Raw genomic sequence first — 19,197 nt, forward strand, 5'->3', positions numbered from 1 at the left:
ATCAGTTGGCTTCCCTCAATGGGAAGATCAAATTTGTTTATATTTGTTTTTTCGGTTGTTGTTCTGACTTTTGCAAATGTCAAAAGGCTAACTAATCCAATTTCGAAACGTTTAAGTTGAGCAAATAAATGCAATCAATTGACAACACACAAAGCGGCAACAGAGAGCATAACTTAATAACGGCAACACCAGCAGCAGCCAGCAGCCAGCAGCCAGCAGCAACTTGCAACCAGCAACAAGCCGAAAAACATGAGCACTACGGCAACAACACTATGGTGACAACGATAACATCAATTGGTCGCATGCAAATGAGCGTTGAAAATCAAATCGCCTTAAAATCTATGGAAATGCGCTTAAGTGCTTAAGGGGGAGGTACCCCCGAAACAGTTGTACAGTTATACAGTTATACAGTTCTGCAGGGAGAGACAGGGAACGAGAGAGGGAGAAGGAGAGGGAGAGACAGAGCATGGATTTAAGCAAACATGCTCCTAACCACGGGTCTATGGGGCTGCGTGTGATTGTGGGTGGTGAGTCGTGAGTGGGGAGGCCAGCACGCCTAGCTTTATTTCCGACAACAAAATAAAAGGCAAAACACACACAAAAGGAATTCCAGCCGTTGGCAACAGTTTCCGAACAAATAACGCGTATACTCGTACGCACGGAGAAACATACACAGGAAGACACTCGAACACTATCCGGCACTAATTCATTCAAGTACAGGGTGTCGACAAAGTTATCCGAGCTCAGTCACAAGGAGCTCAAAGAAAATGAATAATCACTGAAAAACAAACACGATCGTTATCTTGCGATGAGCGATGAACGATGAACGATGAACGATTACCTAATTCGAGGTCGGATCAAGAACCTGAACTACCAAGACAGAGAATCATAGCTTGCCTTCGATATTGAAGAGCAAAGGCAATGATTGCTTAAGCACCTAAGCATCGGCATTACGGATCGTCTAAGTAAATATTATGCAAACTCAACTCAGTTACCAACAAGCATCGAACCGAGCGTTTGAATACTTCATAAGTTCATATTCGAGGTGTTAAATACTAACAATAAAGAGAGCAAACTACCGATAATTACGGATAGTGTTCGTGTTCCAGCCCAGAAAACACTGGAAGGCAGCAGAGATACCGGAGATACTTCTGTCTGGAGCACCCTGCACGAGCTTGGTGGGTGCTGTGGCACACGCAATGTCAACAATTTGGTTCGCCTTTTGTTCGGGGCTGGGCGGTCATCATTTTTATGACCCACTGTGCATACATTTTAAGCAGCTTAAGTTTGCATTGTGACCACCCGAATGGGGAGGCGGAAAGTGTTGTGGAGAGGGGCAGAGTCGTTTGGGATGGGAGGACATTTGCCATTTGCTAATTGCTTGGCCGGCACAACAAAATTGTTGAAGCAATTAGCAGAGTTAGAGGGAAAAAGAGAGGGAGAGATCAGAGTTCAGAGTTCAGAGTTCCGAATCTCACCGAATCGATAACGATGCCCATGACCATCCGCCCCTCCCTCCGATGCCCCGTCCGACCCAGTTTCCCGCCAGCCCATTCGAATATTTCAAATATTTCAATCAACTGCCTAAACACTTTTCATCCCCCCCCCCCCCTCACACACACCCCCACCCACTCAGGAAACCTTTTCCCCAAACGAGCGTGAAAATTGAGTGCCAACTCTGTGGCAACTGTCGAGTGGGGCAGGTGCGGCTCCGGCGGCTGTTTGGATGTGGCACGCGAAATTTGAATGCGGAAAATAGCTATTCGAGTGTCAAATCAAATGTCACTCGAGGTTCCTGGGTTCCTGGGTTCCTGGGGAATGAGAAGAAGAGTAGTGCCCCTGGACTGGGCCAACTGGCATCCAATGCATTCAGGAATTGGGTTTTGTGGGTCGTCGAGTCATTTTAATGACATTCCCGAAGTGTTCGCTATTGCAATTTGGCAGCTCTCCTCAACGGTTTCGTATTCAGCTCCAAATATTCAGCCGCAGCCACATCATCATAATCATTCTCCGAATCTCCATCTTCATTGGTTCCATTATTAACATCACTTGGAGCTGCTATTTGGAGTGCATTGTTCTTGTTTTGGTTGTCGGTTTGCTGTTAATTTAGTAGCCTGACTCTCCGACTCTCGTTGAGATGGACTCGTGTCGAGGCCCGAGTCTAATCATTCTTGCTAGATAGAGTAGTCCTGAGATATTCGAAAATATACTCATAGACAAGTATATGGAAATATGTATAACCTTAACGACGAGCGTCTTTAGCTTTACTTCCAAAAAAGCATTGATTGCTTCAGTCACATGACTTGACACTACTCTTATACAATAGGGATCCATTATGAGCAAAACAAAATAAAACTACCAATTTAATCATGAAGAGATCATAAGGCGATGAAGCAAGATGGTGACCCTCGGCCATCGAGACCCTGGAGCCCCGCAGCTGCAACTGCAAACGGCTCTCTGACGGGCAAGGAAAAGAAGACTCGCCGACTCGGTGTTGGCATTACTGAAAGATGCGTCCAACAGGGGCGCACAGGAACGTTAATCGGAAGCTTTGCGCAAACAACCTCGATTCTCGGAGAAATTCAAACCCCATAAGCCTCATACCCACATACTGGCCTTCACATGGCCTCTAGAAAAAATTAATGGGCCCATTTCAAAAGGATACTACTCGTATGTCAACCGACTGTATATCTTCGCAGATTCAATCTGATGGGAGACGGGATCTCTCCGCTTGAGCAGCCACATCTACATATGTACACATATCTGCTCCTGATAATCGCATCTCTTACTTTTATTCCACTAACCCACTAGAGTTGCCTGGTGGACTGCTCCTTCGCCAGCACTAGTGTTGACCTGCCACACACTCCCACTCCCACTCCCACATGCACACATCGTAATCAAATATTTTACATCTACATACGTACAACACCAGAAGGCATCTGAGAGGGTGTATGGGGATTAGTTTTGCAAATTGATTGGTTTTTGAGGCTGTCACAGCTGGACCTCTGGCAAGTCAATTAGTTATTGGCAATTGAATAGCGACATACCCACAGACACGCATCCATATGCCACAAATCCGTAGGGAATGCACCACAAGTTGCAAGCTTATCAATTCTTCCAACATAAGAGGTTACTCGGCTGTTTAATCTGCAATCAAGCGTGCCCTAGGTCATCAAGAAGCTTTTAGCTCTTTAAACTTGAATAAAACGTAGTGAAGTATTATACGTGTATGAGTTCGAGTCGCTGTTACTCGCCCCAACAGAGTCTTTTGGCAAGCGTTGGCCATTGGTCATTCAAATTATCAATATTCATTTTGAAGAGCAATCGTGTATACGATATTTTTTGTCAGTCGTTTGGCCTTGCAGGTTATTGACTGTCATTGCGAATCGAATTGAATTTCATTGAATAGGAAATGAAAAGCGTTTGAATTGGAACCGTAGGTACAGTTCGGCTTTCAAGCCGCTTGTCAGCAAGCTAGTGATGGGTGCCCATTTTTTTGTTAATTGTTCAAGTTTTAAATCTCCGATGATCAATGCTTCTTGTGGTGTCTCAATTCTCAATTTCCTGATGCGCAACACATACGATCTGCCTCATTTGCCTCTCATTTGAGCGCACTCTATATCCATAGCTAGAATCAGCACTTTCGGATGAAGGTAATATTCAGTATATGGCTCGTACTCAAAGCTCGTAAGTGCTCGATGCACTTGTTGGCTTGACTCCGTTCCAATTATCTTTGTTGATTTAATTTCTTCCCTCTTGTGATTGAGATCGACGAGATTACGACATGTTCAGACGCACATTTTCGTTATCTTGTGGAAGTCGTTGGTCTGTTCATTCTCTCTGCCATTTCGCATGTTTCTTGAATTATTCGTTCGATGGGGCACCATCGATTGCGTCTGGCTGGCATTTCTTACTGTAACACACACACAAATCCTGTTCTTGATCTAATGAAAATCGGTATACGTTACGACTTTGTCACTCTTATATACATATGTATGTATATATTTATGTTGCACGTACAGTGGGGAGCAAAAGTGAGTACATACTCATAATCACTGACTTTCGGCGCACATAACAGCCAAACGAATAAAGCCAAGCAAAACAAATTTTGTCCCCATATAAATACTTGTATTCTTAACAAATAAACAATAATTACAAGAACAGATTAGAAAAAACCAAAAAAAAACTCGCATGTACTCACTTTTGCACTTTTTATAAAAATTAAAGTAAATCATAATATTAACATTTTGTGCATAGACCCATATTAGACATTAATTTTTGAATACGGTTTGGAATGCTCTCTATCAAATTCTACACGTCCTCAGAGATCGCCTAGGTTAGATGGCGCTGATTCGTACTGCCCAAGTCGTCGTTTCACGATTGACCATAGGTTTTCAATCGGATTAAGTTCGGTTCTTTGAGATAACCAATCCATCAACTTAAAATTTTGATTAACCAGCCATTCTCGAACAATTTTCGCAATACATTTCTTTGGAAAATCAAGAAATTGGGCTTGTAGAAGTTGTAAATAGTCCTCTCTGAACAGAATACCATACATTTTTTGTAGAGGACCAACGAGCTATCATAATATTTCAATATTTCATATTATTTCATATTACTATGGTCTGAAGATGCTTTACATAGTAGCACGTTGGTCTTTCTTTTGGTCTTTTATTTTTCATTCTGTGAAAAATTCTTATTCGTTCTTTCAACTATTGTTTATTTGTTGAGAATACAAGTATTTATCTGGGGAAAAAGTTTGGTTTGCTTGGATTTATTCGTTTGGCTGTTATGGGCGGCGAAAGTCAGTGATTATGAGTATGTACTCACTTTTGCCCTCTCTGTCATTTGGCATAGCTGTTTGGAAAATTGAAAGCGGATCTGTGTGCTGTCTCACTCAATTTTGTTTGCCCGTTTTATTAAAAAATACGGCGCAGTGCTGTATTTAATTTCATATTTATTTTCGAAAACAAAAAATATATTAAATGAAATCAAAATAAAAAAGCAAAACAAAACAAAACAAATAATCGCTAGAAACTAGATTCATAATCATATTTCTGTGCGTGGCTTATGCTGTGCACAAAAGAGTTAAGATCGAGACAGACTTCAATATAGATTATCGTGAAGACGGTTTAGTGCAATTGATAGTCGATCAATACCGCCTACAACCGATAAATGAAGGAGTGTTCTTTTGGTTTCACGACTAAGATCTACTGCAAAAAAAAAACCAACTGAAATTAAAATAAATTAACCTTAAATAAAAGCGGTTTGTCGTTACTGCTAAATGAGTTATTCCTGCTTAGATGGCCACTCGAATTTCGTAAGTGATGCTCTCGAAAGTAAATTCATCTGGTTTGGTTAATCTTAGGGGGTCTGAGCAATTCAGACCTTGCACCGCTCCTGGGCATACTCGAGGGCATCCGTGAGAATGCGACGCTCCAGCCGGCGGTACTGCACCACCAGTAGATCGATCTCCTGGCCCGGCAGCTCCTTATTAACCTCCTGCTTCTCCGTAAGCTGTATTTTCTCTAGTTGCTGAAGTTCGTCCGACTCCTTGAAAGTGGCCTCGAGGACGCCAAGCAGCAGCTTGAGCCGCTGGTACAAGTACTGCCATGTGCGCGTCTCATGGTCCGTCTCCAGAGCACAGTCGATGTGCAACAGATCTACGGCGCGCTCCAAGTCGCTGCCCCAGTGCTCCAGCTGGTCGGCGCTCATGTTGAAGACGCGCACGAAGGCCAGCAGCTCGCCGGAGATGTAATCGGGAGCCGGAAGCACCCTAAGCTCCGCCTTCCGCTCTATGTTAAGTCTTGCCAGAATCTTGGCCCGCTGCTCGACCAGGGCATCCGAGAGACCCAGGCCCAGACGGATCTTTACGTAGTCCTTCCGGTTGTTCACATCTATGAAACTGTGAGAAACAAGAGAGTGATGCTTTAAAAAAGCGATCATTGGGACATCCGCTATGCACTCACCCGTTGTGGACCAGCAGATCGGCATTGGACCGATCGCCGTAGTAGATGAAGAACTGCTCGCCAGCCTTGCAGGCCTCCTGGGCCGTGCAGTCCATCTGGTGGACACCGCTGTCGTAGTAGGAGGTTATCTTCCCGGGCCTGTGATTGGCCATGTCCCAGTAGGGTATCAAGGCCGAAATGGGCAACTGGCTGAGGTCGTCACCGTCATCGTTGGCCTGAAGCTCACGAGGCACCAGATTCTGACGCGTCATCACCGTCGACACTGCCCACCTGCAACGAAAATGAGAAAAATGATGGTCACACGAGAATAGAGATCGGATCGGATGGCAAAGCAAAGCAGAGAAATCAGCAGTCGCAAAGCTTTTTGCTCATGCATTTTTTGGTTTTCCGCAGCCTGACCACAAGGAAAACTTTTCCATTTAATTGTGCATAAATTTTCCAATTTAATTATGAAAAGCAGCAACTTCTTTGAAGTGGTTAAAGAGGAGGCCAAGGGTTGGCCTCGCCGCCACTCACTTTGTTAGAAATCACCATGAACAAGAGCAGGACCAGAACCAGAATCAGAGCAAAAACAAAAACCGAAACCGAAACCAGAAAAACAACACCAGCAGAAGGCAGAAGTTGGCTCTTTTCTGTTGGCTGTATTTATTTCTGGCTTGTGATATCACCAAAAAACTCTGCGAAAGTCCCAAGGAGTAGGGAGCAAAAGGAGGACGAGGATCTCTATCAACTTTTTTCTCTCAACCTTTTCCTTTGTATTGGCTGTTGTGTCCCAATGGCGGGACCCAACTTCTACTTTCCGCTTTCCACAGACTGAAAGTGGGCGAATATTTTTAATAAAAGTAATAACTTATCAGCTGGCAATGCCAGTGCTGGAGAGACCCAAGTGAGTGTGCGGGCTCAGGGTCTTTGAGCCGACTTTACCTCGGCAAAAGTTAATCAGCATTCATAAGTCTCATCCTTCCTGCCACTGCCACTGCCACTGCCACTGCCACCGCCACTTCCCTTTGCCACAGTTAAGCGGATAAATGAGCTTGAATGCGCTCTTAAGTCGCTAGGTAGGCAGACTATTGGCTCTGGTGACTTCTGTTGTCCGGCCATATCTGATATCTGTACTTGCTGCCTCAGGCTTGCTGCCTGTCTGAGTGTCTGTCCCACCTTTGGAGACCCCTATCGACGACAAAATCATCGCTTCACCTGACACTTATCGACTACTACACCCCAAAGACTGGGTGCTGCCTAGCCCGCCTAGGCCACAAAAAACGGCAACTCCAGCGGGGTAGCTTCTGAAGGCCAAAGACAATGTTGGTAGCATCCTACTGAGCCAGCGCCTGCCGTTGACAGGCATGACAGGCTCGCAGTGTGTGTCCTGGCAGTATTATGGTGCGAAACCCCAGTCCCAGCATGCCGCATGCCGCATGACGAATGCCGCATGGCTCTGTGCGTGGATATCAACCCAAGGATATTGATTTAATAAACTCTTCCGCATCTCGTTTTTAAGAGAATCAAGCTGTCGACATCTTCTCCCCCATGATTTGGCTTTCTGCCGTGGTTTGAAGCCTTGGATTCATTAATGGGATCGGAACATTTTCAAAGCCAGTCCTTTACCCCAGAAAATATTTCTGCTTATCAGTGCGGTCGTTATATTCGGTGACACAAATATTATCTTTAGATGTACAGCTGTACATATTTGATTCCCTGGTCTGGTCAATGTGTATATCCCGTGTAAGAACCAAGGCTGTTTGCCTGCTCCGATTGGCCTGAAATTTGCGCGTCTGTTCTTTGGACAAGTTGAGACTGCTGCGATACAATCCGATTGCCGGCTCATGTCGCTCTTTTTGGTCCACCTTTTATATTATGCATGCATAGACAGACGGCTCGGCTCCTTTCAGGCATTCCCAAAACAGGAAAACCAAAAGGAACAACAACAACAAAATTGAAGCCGGGAGATGGAAAGGAGGCGGAGGCGGAGGCGGAGGCAGACAGTGGAGGAAAGAGAGATGTCACGGCAAATGACGTGAGAGAAATGCGTGTAATGGTCGGGTCTCCGGCATTCTCTACTCCCTTCTCCTTGATTCGATTTTCCCAGGCTTATGCATCGACTTTCTTTCGACTTCTTGTCTTTCTGTGTTTGTGTCATTCTTCGTTTCTCAGCATCCCAGCTTGCCAGCTCTCCGGCTCTCCAGATCCCCGATTTTCTTCATTATTTTTGCATTGTGTGGCAGTTTCGTTTCGCAACTGGGGAAAACTTGCAGTTTCCTTACAGACAGTCCTCTTCTCAGTGTAATGAGTTTTTGTTGCCGTCGCCAAGTAAAGTTTTTCGTCAACAATTTAGTTTCGTTTTCCTGGCACTTCTCTCTGGCATTTCTTGTCACTGGCTTTTGGGTTAATTATTTCTCCAATTATTTCTTTCTGTCTGCCATCCATCCAGGATAGTATCCTATTCATGCAACCATCGCAGCCACGCACGGGTCAAAAGCTATTCACCGACAAATTTTCAATTGAAAACCGCACTATTAGCTTGTATCCCAGCCCAGCCCCATCTTCCCCTCAAGGGGCACTACTCGAAGATGTATGTACATCGCTCGCATATGCCTGCATATACATACGAGTATGTATGTATCAGGAATCTGCATTAGTCTGATTACATGCGGACGATGATGGGCCCCGGGTCGTCCGGCAGTTAATCAATTTAATACATACACATCGCACAATATGTACACCCGCATGTATCCACAATGTATTATCTGTGCTTGTCATCATAAATCGCATGCACATCTTTATCTCAGCCTCTGAGCGGCAGCACATCGTCCTGCTACTGCTCCTGCTCCGTCTCCTTCTCCTGCTCCAGCTCTGCCTCTGTCTCTGTCTCCGGCCTGGGCTCCTGCTCTGAGCCCTAATTGAAAATTAATTACGTGAGCATAAAAGAGCCTGAAGTTGCTCTGGAAGCAGCTCCAAAGTTGTCGGCGAAGTTGATGGAATACGATCTGGGGGAGGGGTCCGGCAGAACAGACCGCCTCCATTGTGTGTCGGTAGGGGATATCAGCAATGGCAAATAGGTAGCAGCATTACATGGAAACCCTCGACGGACCCTGGACGAGAAACTGCATCAGTCTGCAGTGGCATCCGTCAACGGCCACCAGAACTCACGCCCACATGTGTAGGGCGTATGTAGGTACATGAATGGTATCCCGATCGCGTTTCACTCAAGGTAAAACCTTACATCCGTGGCTGGCTAAGACTTACGATAATTTGGATGCAATACTTGAATGCACAAGTTCCAAAGGTCAATGCTGATTGACCTATTCCTTTGGGTTGGGCGTCCGGCAGCCCCTTTGTGGAGCATTAACATGCATGGAGCAAACAAGGATAAGAGGAAGTGAAACGGAGGAGGAATCGAAATCAAAATGCGGGCCAGATGTACAGATGTGCCATCAATCAATCCGGTCCATCAATCAGTCCGACGATAAACCTATAAGAACACGCACATATGTACATACTCCTACACACACATAGAAATAATAATAGCAAAAGCAATTTGATAAGACCCGTGCTCTGCCAACACTCCTCTCACACGTGTCTTCTATCTTTTTCTCCTGCAGCTGCTGCAAACAGGCGTTTCACTGATTGTGGAGGATGGCAAGGGCTCTGCTGGGAGCGATGGCAACGATGGGAACGATGGGAACGATGGGATCGGAAACGCCAATGGAAATCGTCGTCGCACTGCCACAGTGGGCATGCGGAAGCGAAAGCGTCGACCCCAAGTGCCGATGGCCCCCATGGGGGCCACCGAGGATGACACGGGAGCTGGCTCTGGCTCTGGCTCTGGCTTTGGCTCGGGTGCGGATTCGAGTTCGAGTTCGAGTTCGGCCTACTGGCGTGGACATGTCGAGGACGATGCGGAGGCTCTCAGGAGGCGCAAGCAGCCCCTAGTCAGGGAGCCGATGGCTGCCCTGGAACGGGAGAGGGACAAGCAGCGACATCGGCAGGAGCCCACCCACAGCAGCCCTCTGGATGCCAGCGTCCAGGCGAGCAGTCCGAGCAAGGCCTATCGCCGGCCATACGGCCAGTCCAAGAAGGAGCAGGATGCGCCGACTGGAGTCAAGCTGCAGACATCGGTGGACCTGAAGAACATCCTGAAGAACTCCGGCGGCCTAAGCCTGAGTGAGATCCTGCAGCAAAAGAACCTCTCCCTGGACGACCTGCTCAAGGGAAAGCAGAATGCCCTGCTGGCACTCCAGACCACGGCCATAGCCCCGGCCTCCTCCGCCCAGCCACAGGGGGAGACCCACAGGAAGCAGAGCCACCAGAGCAAGCAGGGAGTGCGCCGCCTGCCCCCTGCCTACCTTAGCAGCAGCAGCAGTAGCGCCACCAGCAAAAGCAACAGTAACGAGAGCGACGAGGAGGAGTCATTGAGGACCAGGGCCAAGTTTCCAACACTTCAGCGCTTGAAGCTCTTCGGCAGCTCTTCGCGGGAGAGCAGCACCACAAGGCGCACTTTGCCCACTCTGGGCAGCACCGCCACCAGCACGGTCGGACCCAGCAGCAGTAGCACCACTCGCCTGCCGCTGTACAAAAAGAGGCAGCACATGCGTTCCACCCTGAAACCTCCGGGGCTCTTCAAGTCTGCCACCACCAGCGGCAGCAGCAGCAGCATCACCAGCAGCACGACAGCAGCAACCACCACTACGCAGGAGGCGGACACGAGCACGCCCATCTTCACCAGCACCCTGGCCAACAGCATTGAGGAGTCAGAGGATCAGGAACCAGAGCAGGCACAGGAGCAGGAGCAGGAGCAGGACGAGCCTGAACCAGACTCGGTCGAAGTGGAGTCTGGGGAATCCTCCCACACGGAAACACCACTAGCACCTTCCCCATCGCCGGCCAGCCCAGCCAGCACGGCCAGCACCACCAACAATCCCAGATACCGGCTGCGCACCGCCAGCAGCAAGGAGAGCCAAAAGCGGCTCAAGGACAACTTCATTCACCAACACCACCACCACCACCACCACTACGATGGAAATGTTGTGGAGAGCATCGAAGATGTGCAGGTGGATATGGATGCTGAGGGAGAAGTGGGGAAGAGCAACAGCACAGAAGCAGCAGCAGGAGAAGGAGGCGGACCACCGCAGCCAGGCAATGCCAGTGATGAGCTGAACTACAACGATGATGATCTAGAGAACTTCTTCGACGAGGTGGAGAGCCACACGCACCACACACGAGTGCCCGCACCAGAACCAGCACCATCTCAAGCCCAGATTCCACTCGAACCACAACCGTCAACTGAATCATCGTCTGCACCAGCACAGCAGCCGCCAGTGAGTCTGGTGGACGACGTAGATGATCGCACCGATCTCCTGGAACTGATCGAGGATCGACGATCGGGGAACCGCCTGTTCAAGGTGCTCGAGCAGCGGAACATGACCCTCGAGGAGCTGATCGAGCACCGAAAGCGCGGCTCCAGCCAGCTGCACCTGTCCACAATCGTGAGCGGGGGCGATGAGCACTCACGCTTCTACCCTGGCCAGAAGGTGGTGCTGCAGGACAACATGGACATTGTCACGGCCTTTGAGAACTTCCCCCACTTCAACCTGATGGACCTGAAGAGCGTCAAGCCCGACGAGATCAAGACGGACTCGCAGGGCTCCAGCTACTTCACCTCAATCATAGACATCGAGCCGAACGACAGCGAGAAGCCCGGCAACCGAGGTATTACCGCCTTGCGGCTCCGACGCCAGCGCCAGCGGTGGCAGCAACGCCAGCAGCACCAGCGGCGGCAGTGAGTTGGTCGGCGCGAGTGTCCCGTCCCCCTTTTGTTGTTTGTTTGGAGTGTGCTGAGCTGTGCTGAGCCGCGGCCTCTCAATCAATCAATCAATCAATCAGTCTATCTATCAATCAGCAGCAGCAGCGGCTCAGCACACCAGAAGCACACGTAAGTAACGGCTAGGAGTGCGAGGGATATTCGAATGGCGGCTGGCAGGGGGCGCACCTCCCTCTCACAGGTGTATCGATAGCCATCATCGATGCTTCCGAGATGACCGATGACCATTTCTAGGCAATAGCCAGGCGGAGCTGCTCGCCAGGAATACCAGTAGTACTCGTAAATTAAGAGTATCGGTTAAATATTGAATATTCATTTCAAACACAAGCTCATTAACTCTCAATACTCTGAATAAATTGATAAAGATGATGGTTCGATTATCAATCCATAAGCTGCATCGAATCGCTCATTGAAAATGTATCAATAGTCGGGAGTGTACCCCCATGAATGGATCGATTGATACACAGGTGGTGTGCCCCACAGCCAGTTGTGGCAATGTCCCCCGGCAATCCTAGACACAACACACGCGACAGCTCGCTGCAACCGCCGCACTCACACGCACACACACAGACACGCACACGCCACGCACACACACACACACACACACCATATACACACTCAATTACAGATAAACACAGACGCAAAAGAAGCTTTATCCCTGATCCACTCTGTATGTCTGCTCTCCCGCCCCCACCATCTCTCCGCTTCTCGCTTTCGTCTATTTGCAGGACCCGCCTATGCACCGACATCATCCGCATCCGCATCATCATCATTGTCCTCAGCAGGAGTATCCTTCAACGGCCAGCACAAGCAGCAGCATTCACGCGGAGAGAAGTCGCTCGGGTTCTTCCCCTCGTGGAAGACGCTGGCTCTGGCCTCCCTGTCCACGGCGACCGAGGAGCGGAGTCCCTACTTTTTGCCACCGCCGCGACTGCTGCTCGATGGGAACGGCAGTGCCCAGGAGGTGGAGGTGGACACGGAGCCGGATGAGCAGGAGCCCAGCAGCATCGACATCGACCTGAGTGTGAGTCCCTACGGCGGAGCAGGAGGCGAAGGACTGAACAGTTCGCAGCTGGCCAACACCAAGCTGGCACCGAACGACAATGTGATCGATGAGATCGAAGAGGAGGTGGCCCGGGCTCACGATCTTCTCGACCTGGAGCTCTCCGGTCCCGGATTCCATCGCAGTCCGGCGGCTGCGGCGGCCACCTCGGTGTCCCAACAGCATTTGGGCACCCTATACGCTAGTATGCCGTCCGGCATTCGATCGGCGATTGTGGCCAGTGCTGCCATTGTGATCACCGCACTGGCTACCTTCCTGGTGATCTTTGTGGTCTGTCGCTGGAAGCAGCATCGCCGACGCAAAAGCAGCTATCTGAAGACCTACAACGCGATGAAGAGCAAGCTTCCCCAGATGGCCCAGACGGTCGCCTCGGCCTCGCGTCGCTCCTCGATGCGCCACCACATGGAGGAACTGGTCATTGGCTCCAGCAGAGGAGAGGCGACAGCGGCAGCGGCAGCGTCATCGTCATCGGGAGGCGGAGCCGCAGGAGGAGGAGCAGGAATGGGCATTGCGAGCATCTCGACTGCCGTCTCCTGCTGCACGCCCGTCCACCAGCTCCAGCGGCAGAGCTCCATGCTCTTCACACGCGACGGATCGTCAACCTTGAGCACTGCCACCTCCCTGACCACGACAGCTGGGGCTGGGCCAGCGGGTACCACCGCGAGCGGTGCACCGCCACCCACAGCAGCGCTGTGTGGACGGTCCCAGGGAGCAGTGGCCAGTGGTAGCTCCAGTAGCTCGGCATCCGCCTCGCTGGCCCTGTCGCTGCGCAGTGCTCACCAGAAGCTCAATACCATGGACCCCAACTCGCCGGAGGTGCAGGAGTATCTCTTCGACACATTGCGCAAATCGTTCGATTATTAGGCAGGCTCACTCAACTATCGATAGAGCGATCACCGGCGATAGGTTTTGCTGTTTAGGCCAAGTTTTATACAAATATACATACATCCACAGATTCCCCACACGCACACACACACACACAGACACATATATATATATATATATATATATATATATATATATATATATAGAGAGAATACAATTTAGATGATTAATTAGATTAGTTTAAGAAAAAAAAAAAAAAGAATGAAACATTTTTTTTGTGGTCAAATTTCGAGTAGAGGAATTTCTTCAAGCGAACGAACATTCTGTGAGAGAAAGTAAAACTAACCTAAACTTAGCGAAAAGACAAATACACACACACACACACATACATACACGTATGTACAATGCGTTTCATAGCTGTGGGACGAAACCCACTCGCAAGCCTAAGCTCCAAGCTCGAATTCCTAAAAAAAACAAAGAAGAGAAAACAGAGACAAAGCCCATCACAAAGACATCCCTCTGAACACTGTCTCATGGCCATGAACGCTACTGTACTTTGTCTGTAAGCTCGGCAAACTGTCGTTTCGAACTACTCCAGATCTACGCAGCACTATAGACCATCAACTATTGCGACTCCTTCGAGCAGGACATACATACATAGGACACGGCATTCCAATGGGTTTCTAAAGCACCAAGCGAAAAAGTTTATAGATCGAATAGAAGTAGCAAAGAATCTTAGCCAGATAAAATACAGTACTGTTGTGTTCGCACGATCCACAGCACAGAGCCCAAATCGAATACCAGATAAGGAAATTCGAGAAAGCAAAACCATTTATGAGGACAATAAATATTAAACGAACAAAAATTAAGAGGAATTAAAAGAAACAAAACGAATCGAAAAGAAAAGAAACACCTTCTTTGGCACTGACGAAAAAAGAAAAGAAACCAAATTTTAATACTCGAATAAAAGAGGGAATTTCATATTAGATTGGGGCAAATATATACATAGATGGGTGTGGTCACAAGCACAACAACAACAACAACAACTAAATCAACACTAATAGTATAAATGTTCAGTGCACTGCAAGAACAATAAGAGAATTGATTTATTTTTTAGCTGCAGGCACTTTTGATTTTGATTTTCTCCAACCAGCCTCGACCCCACTCCATTCCCCCCATCCACCCCCTGCTTACTCCAGAGTCCTATACACTAGAATATCTGTCGACCGTACGAGTATATACATAGATATACCAATATATATATATATATATACAAATAAATATAAAAATATGTATGTTTAAGCACGCTCAAATATGTATGTAAATAAGTTTGAATTTGATTTTTTTTGAGAAATAAACTGTAGAGCAAACTGTGGCAAAGACTTCCAAATATTTCCCCATCACAAAAGCGAGGAACACCAGACAGGGAAGCAGATCCACGACCTACAGGTCTATAGATCTATACATAGATCTATCAAATAGGGGGAAATGCGTATATGTAAAGACACATAGACATAGAGACATCGACACAAAGTACATAGTTCAGACAGGTCAAAAAAAAAACCAGATGGCTACAGACCTCTCCGACGGACTGAGAGGCACTCATCCAATGTAACTTTGGTTCGATCGTGGGATCGAGGGATCGTTATTATAGCAGCAGTATTATATAGCAGCTCAGAGAAGGTTCTCTGAAGAAGCTAAATAGCTTTGAAAAAACCACGAAAGAATCAAACTTCGGCGGTCCGAAGATTGTATACCCGACAAGTCGGACGGATTCTCCCACAACTTTTGACCGATCGTTCTTATGAATACTGATATGATATATTATCCACACTATTATTCAAAACTTCAAAAGACCTCTGTGCAAAGTTCAAGACAAAGTTCTATAGAAACAGACAGACGGAGCGACGGACGGCTATATCTGATCGCCCATTTACGATAATCAGGGATATATAAAAATGTACATATACACTTCATAGGGTCGGAGATTCTTCCTTCCGTTCGTTGCAAACAGCTGCAGCTGCAGAAGTGCAAAATATACTTTGCAAAATCGACTGGATTGCCGGTCTGTTAGCTGCACTGTTGTAGCAATGTGTTAGCACAGGCACTGCAGGTTTTCATTGCTGATAACAGTGTGCTTCAACAGGTACACACCATGTTAAATGAACAATCGTAGCAGAGTGTTTTAGGCGCAATTCGGGAACTGTTAAGGAACCACAAATCGATTATTGCAGGAATTCGGAGAAGATTCGATCAGATCGGAATGGGATCACTTACCGGTAGAGCTCGTAGCAGAGGCCGTGCTGGGTGAAGAGCACGCCCATCGAGGAGGCGCTACTGGCGTCGGGCCGAATGTGGGCGCACTTGTACATGTTGGCATACTGGCGGGCAATGACGCGGCACTGGCGCAGGGCCGAGGTGCAGGCAGCGGTGCCGCGGAGCCGCTGCATCTGCTCGATAGAGAAGTAGAGGACGGTGTTGTAGCGAGCCGGCAGGACGTCGATGTAGGGACGCCAGACACTATCCGGGCCGCGCACCTTCTCGATGACCAGGGCGTACGCCAGGTTGAAGTTAGTCAGAAGCGGAAAGTTGCAGAAGAGCTTGCGGTCGGTCTCGGGCAAGTGCTCCTCGGAGAAGATCAGCGTTCGTGGCACGCTCAAAACTGGCTGCTCGGCGGCGATGTCCTGGGTGGCACGCAGGCCCAGCTGATAGCCAGGAAAGATGGCTATCTCCAGACAGTCGGTCTTCACGCCGCCCGCCTTGGCCCATTCGCTAAACGCGGTAACTTTCGCCTGGCGCGACTGGTCGTCGGTGGCATCCAGGCAGACGGCCTTCTGCAACGGCTCCTCCAGCACCATGATTCGCTGCAGCTGTAGCTGCAGCTCCACATACTGCTTCCACTCTTCGTTGGGATTGGCCGGCTGCATGGCCACCAGCTCCAAGAGGCGCACAACTAGTGCGTTCAGCTCGCCCCGCCGGCCACTTAAGCTGGGGAAGCGCTTTCCATCGATTTTGTTCTTGTCCTGAACGATATGGCTCTCGCTTGTTTGATTACCCGCAGCGGAGCCCGATGCCGAGGTCGTCCCCGAAGCGGATCCAGAGGCTGCTTCCGACTGCGTCTGCGTTGGCGTCTGGACCAGCGACGGCGACTGCTGCTGTTGCTGCTTGTTTTTGCGCTTGTTCTTGCCCATTTCGGCGGCTTATGCGGCGTTGTTTGTGCAGCTTTTGGTGTGCGGAGTGTGGAGTGCGGAGGGGACGGCGTCCCAAAACAGTAGCCAAATATGGAAAATACAAGTTAAGAAGGCGACGCTACAGCACGTGCGTGTGTATGGCCGAACAGCTGGGCAGTGTGACCGCGGATTTATCGATAAAATATACCGTCCGACCCTCAGAAATATACCGAAACATACCGCCTCATTTTCAAAATATACCGTAAATATACTGACGAATTCATAATCATCATAATTCTATACGATTGATGAATCTATTTAACTGGTGTATTATTAATACTTGTTTTTATTGCATTTTGCGTAAAATGAGGTTTTAGCGAAATAAGTCAAACAAAAAACCAGTAGCGAAATAGGTCAATCAAAACAAACTAAAAAGGAAATTGCTCAATTTTTATATTCCATTGAATAATGCTGACTAACTAAATCTCTGAGCAATGCCCACATAGTTTTATCCCATTGATGAATAAATTTTCTGCAAGATTGGATAGTTTTTAATCCTTGCTTTTATTGTATTTATTGTAAAAAAAGGTTTAAACGAAAAAGTTCAACAAAAAAAGAGTCGCTATATTGCGTTTTGTATACCCTATTTTGTTAATTTTATATGAAAGTACATACATATATTGATATGAAGATAAAACGTAACTTATAAAGACCTTTTCTCAAATTGACATTTTTTAGACATATTCATGTATATGATGAGTGTTTTGTATATATCTCGATCCTGATACCTATTCTTGGTCCCTACAAGAAGACAATAAGCTTTAAAATATCGTTGAAATATTGAAAATAATATTAAAAATTATTGAATAATATTAAAATATATTGAAAATAAATTGTTTTTCCCTGGGATGACAAACATATTCACAATTCTATAACATCCATTTCCCCCAGGGTATGAGTACATGGAACTAGCAACATGTTTGTGTATGGAACTCATTGCTGCGAACCGGGTATTGCCAAAAATATCTTCCGTCGAATATTACAAGCTATATAGAGTTTTAAGCTTTGCCCACTTAGCTTTATCCCATCGATGAATACATTTTCTACAACTTTAAATTGCTCGTAAGTATTGTATTTTGTATATCGACTGGTTACGAGTTTTGCGCGCCTAACTAACTTTTTTGAATGTGAGCGAGAAGGATTTAAATGTTGTCAACCGGGCCATTACCGATTCAACAAATACGACGACCCTCAATTTTGATCTTCCGTAGAATATCAGCTATATGGAAGATTTAGCCATGCCCACATAATTTTATACGATTGGTGAATCTATTTCCTACTTGATTGGCCTATTCGAAATAATTGTTTCATTCATTTCATTTAATAATCTTAAGTCTTAATAAGACTTATTATTAATAATAAAGTCTTAATAATATACTAATCACTAACAGCACTATCGTCACTAACGATGTCGCTGGGATTTTTTAACAGCATTTCAGTGTTCGGTTCAATATTCTCGCAACCGTTGTTCTTCCGTAGACCTTGTCTCACATATTAAAGATTTGAAACATTAATACTCTTAAATCTATTTCTTGTATTTGTTTTTATTAAGTTCACTTCGGACTGGCAATATAAGCAGTACTTGTGCAAATTTTGAAATTTGTTCATATTTCAATTCATTGTTGAAGTCCTTTATTTGTCCCAATGTATACCAGAAATGGCCAGGACTTTTGTGTGTTTTTAATAAACTAAAAAGAACCTCATCATTTTTTAAGAGGACAAATTCATTATCGATTCTCTGCGGATCTTTTATACAGGTCATGCAAATCTGATAATTGGCCATTGACTATGTCTTCAGGGTTTAGGAATGAGAGAAGTTTAAAAACCTTCTCGTTAAAAGGCAACCTTTTCTTTAATTGTATACTCAACTCGATCAAAAATGACTGTGCTCTTTGGAAAAATTCATATTTTTCATTTCTTTCTAATTTTGACACTTCGAGGCTTACATTAATGCCCAAATTAACTTTTTGGAATTCTACGAAATTAACATTGCTGCTTGGATCTAGTACACTTAAGTCAGTATTCCTTATATATAAGTCTTTCAAATAACAGCTTAATATTAACTTATAAGTTTCAGACATATTTTTATATATTATTTGTGTTACAGCTTTGCTAGGCTGAAAAATGATATTAAATCTATTTATTATAGGCAAAATATAGTCTAGAAAGTATAAATATAATTTGACTGAAACGCTTTTTAAATTTGAGAGAGTGTATTTCAGCAGATACATTTTTTTCTATGGCCAATTCGTACTCAAAAAAAAAGAACAAGTGCATCCCACTACTCAA

The 19,197-nt window shown here is 46.6% G+C and overlaps 2 protein-coding genes across 4 annotated transcripts in view; one reads left to right on the forward strand and one right to left on the reverse strand.

Moving 5' to 3' along the window:
• LOC6600125 (serine-rich adhesin for platelets) overlaps positions 1-13,832 on the forward strand; it is a 78,698-nt gene extending 64,866 nt beyond the window's left edge. The window contains exons 3-4 of the mRNA XM_026990881.1: positions 9,572-11,678; positions 12,519-13,832. Of these exons, the coding sequence (XP_026846682.1) occupies positions 9,572-11,678; positions 12,519-13,717 (3,306 nt within the window). The 3' untranslated portion in view covers positions 13,718-13,832. The remainder of the gene's footprint in view (positions 1-9,571; positions 11,679-12,518) is intronic.
• Positions 5,013-17,003, reverse strand: LOC6600124 (histone-lysine N-methyltransferase setd3). 3 transcript variants are annotated; one of them, XR_003408992.1, is made up of 4 exons: positions 15,956-17,002; positions 5,970-6,239; positions 5,279-5,905; positions 5,013-5,213 (listed from the first exon to the last, which is right to left on the reverse strand). XR_003408992.1 is itself a non-coding variant. In XM_002025255.2 (3 exons), the coding sequence occupies exons 1-3, from the start codon at positions 16,867-16,869 to the stop codon at positions 5,383-5,385; spliced, it is 1,707 nt and encodes a 568-aa protein (XP_002025291.1). In that variant the 5' UTR covers positions 16,870-17,002; the 3' UTR covers positions 5,013-5,382. The 3 variants fall into 3 exon arrangements, 2 of the variants coding, with proteins under 2 accessions (XP_002025291.1, XP_026846683.1); XM_002025255.2 differs by having other exon boundaries at positions 5,013-5,905; XM_026990882.1 differs by lacking the exons at positions 5,013-5,213; positions 5,279-5,905; positions 5,970-6,239 and adding an exon at positions 15,613-15,881 and having other exon boundaries at positions 15,956-17,003.
• Positions 17,004-19,197: the final 2,194 nt, after the last annotated feature.

The sequence above is a fragment of the Drosophila persimilis genome, unplaced genomic scaffold, assembly GCF_003286085.1.
Source record: "Drosophila persimilis strain 14011-0111.01,24,50 unplaced genomic scaffold, DperRS2 tig00000622-arrow-arrow-pilon, whole genome shotgun sequence".
Taxonomy (NCBI): domain Eukaryota; kingdom Metazoa; phylum Arthropoda; class Insecta; order Diptera; family Drosophilidae; genus Drosophila; species Drosophila persimilis.

Excerpts from the sequence above, each read along its gene's own strand:
- LOC6600124 (XM_002025255.2), bottom strand. The coding sequence starts at position 16,869 with ATGGGCAAGAACAAGCGCAAAAACAAGCAGCAACAGCAGCAGTCGCCG. Across the intron at positions 6,240-15,955 it reads CTCTGCTACGAGCTCTACCG|GTGGGCAGTGTCGACGGTGA; the intron begins GTAAGTGATCCC and ends TTTTCGTTGCAG. Across the intron at positions 5,906-5,969 it reads GATCTGCTGGTCCACAACGG|TTTCATAGATGTGAACAACC; the intron begins GTGAGTGCATAG and ends TGTTTCTCACAG.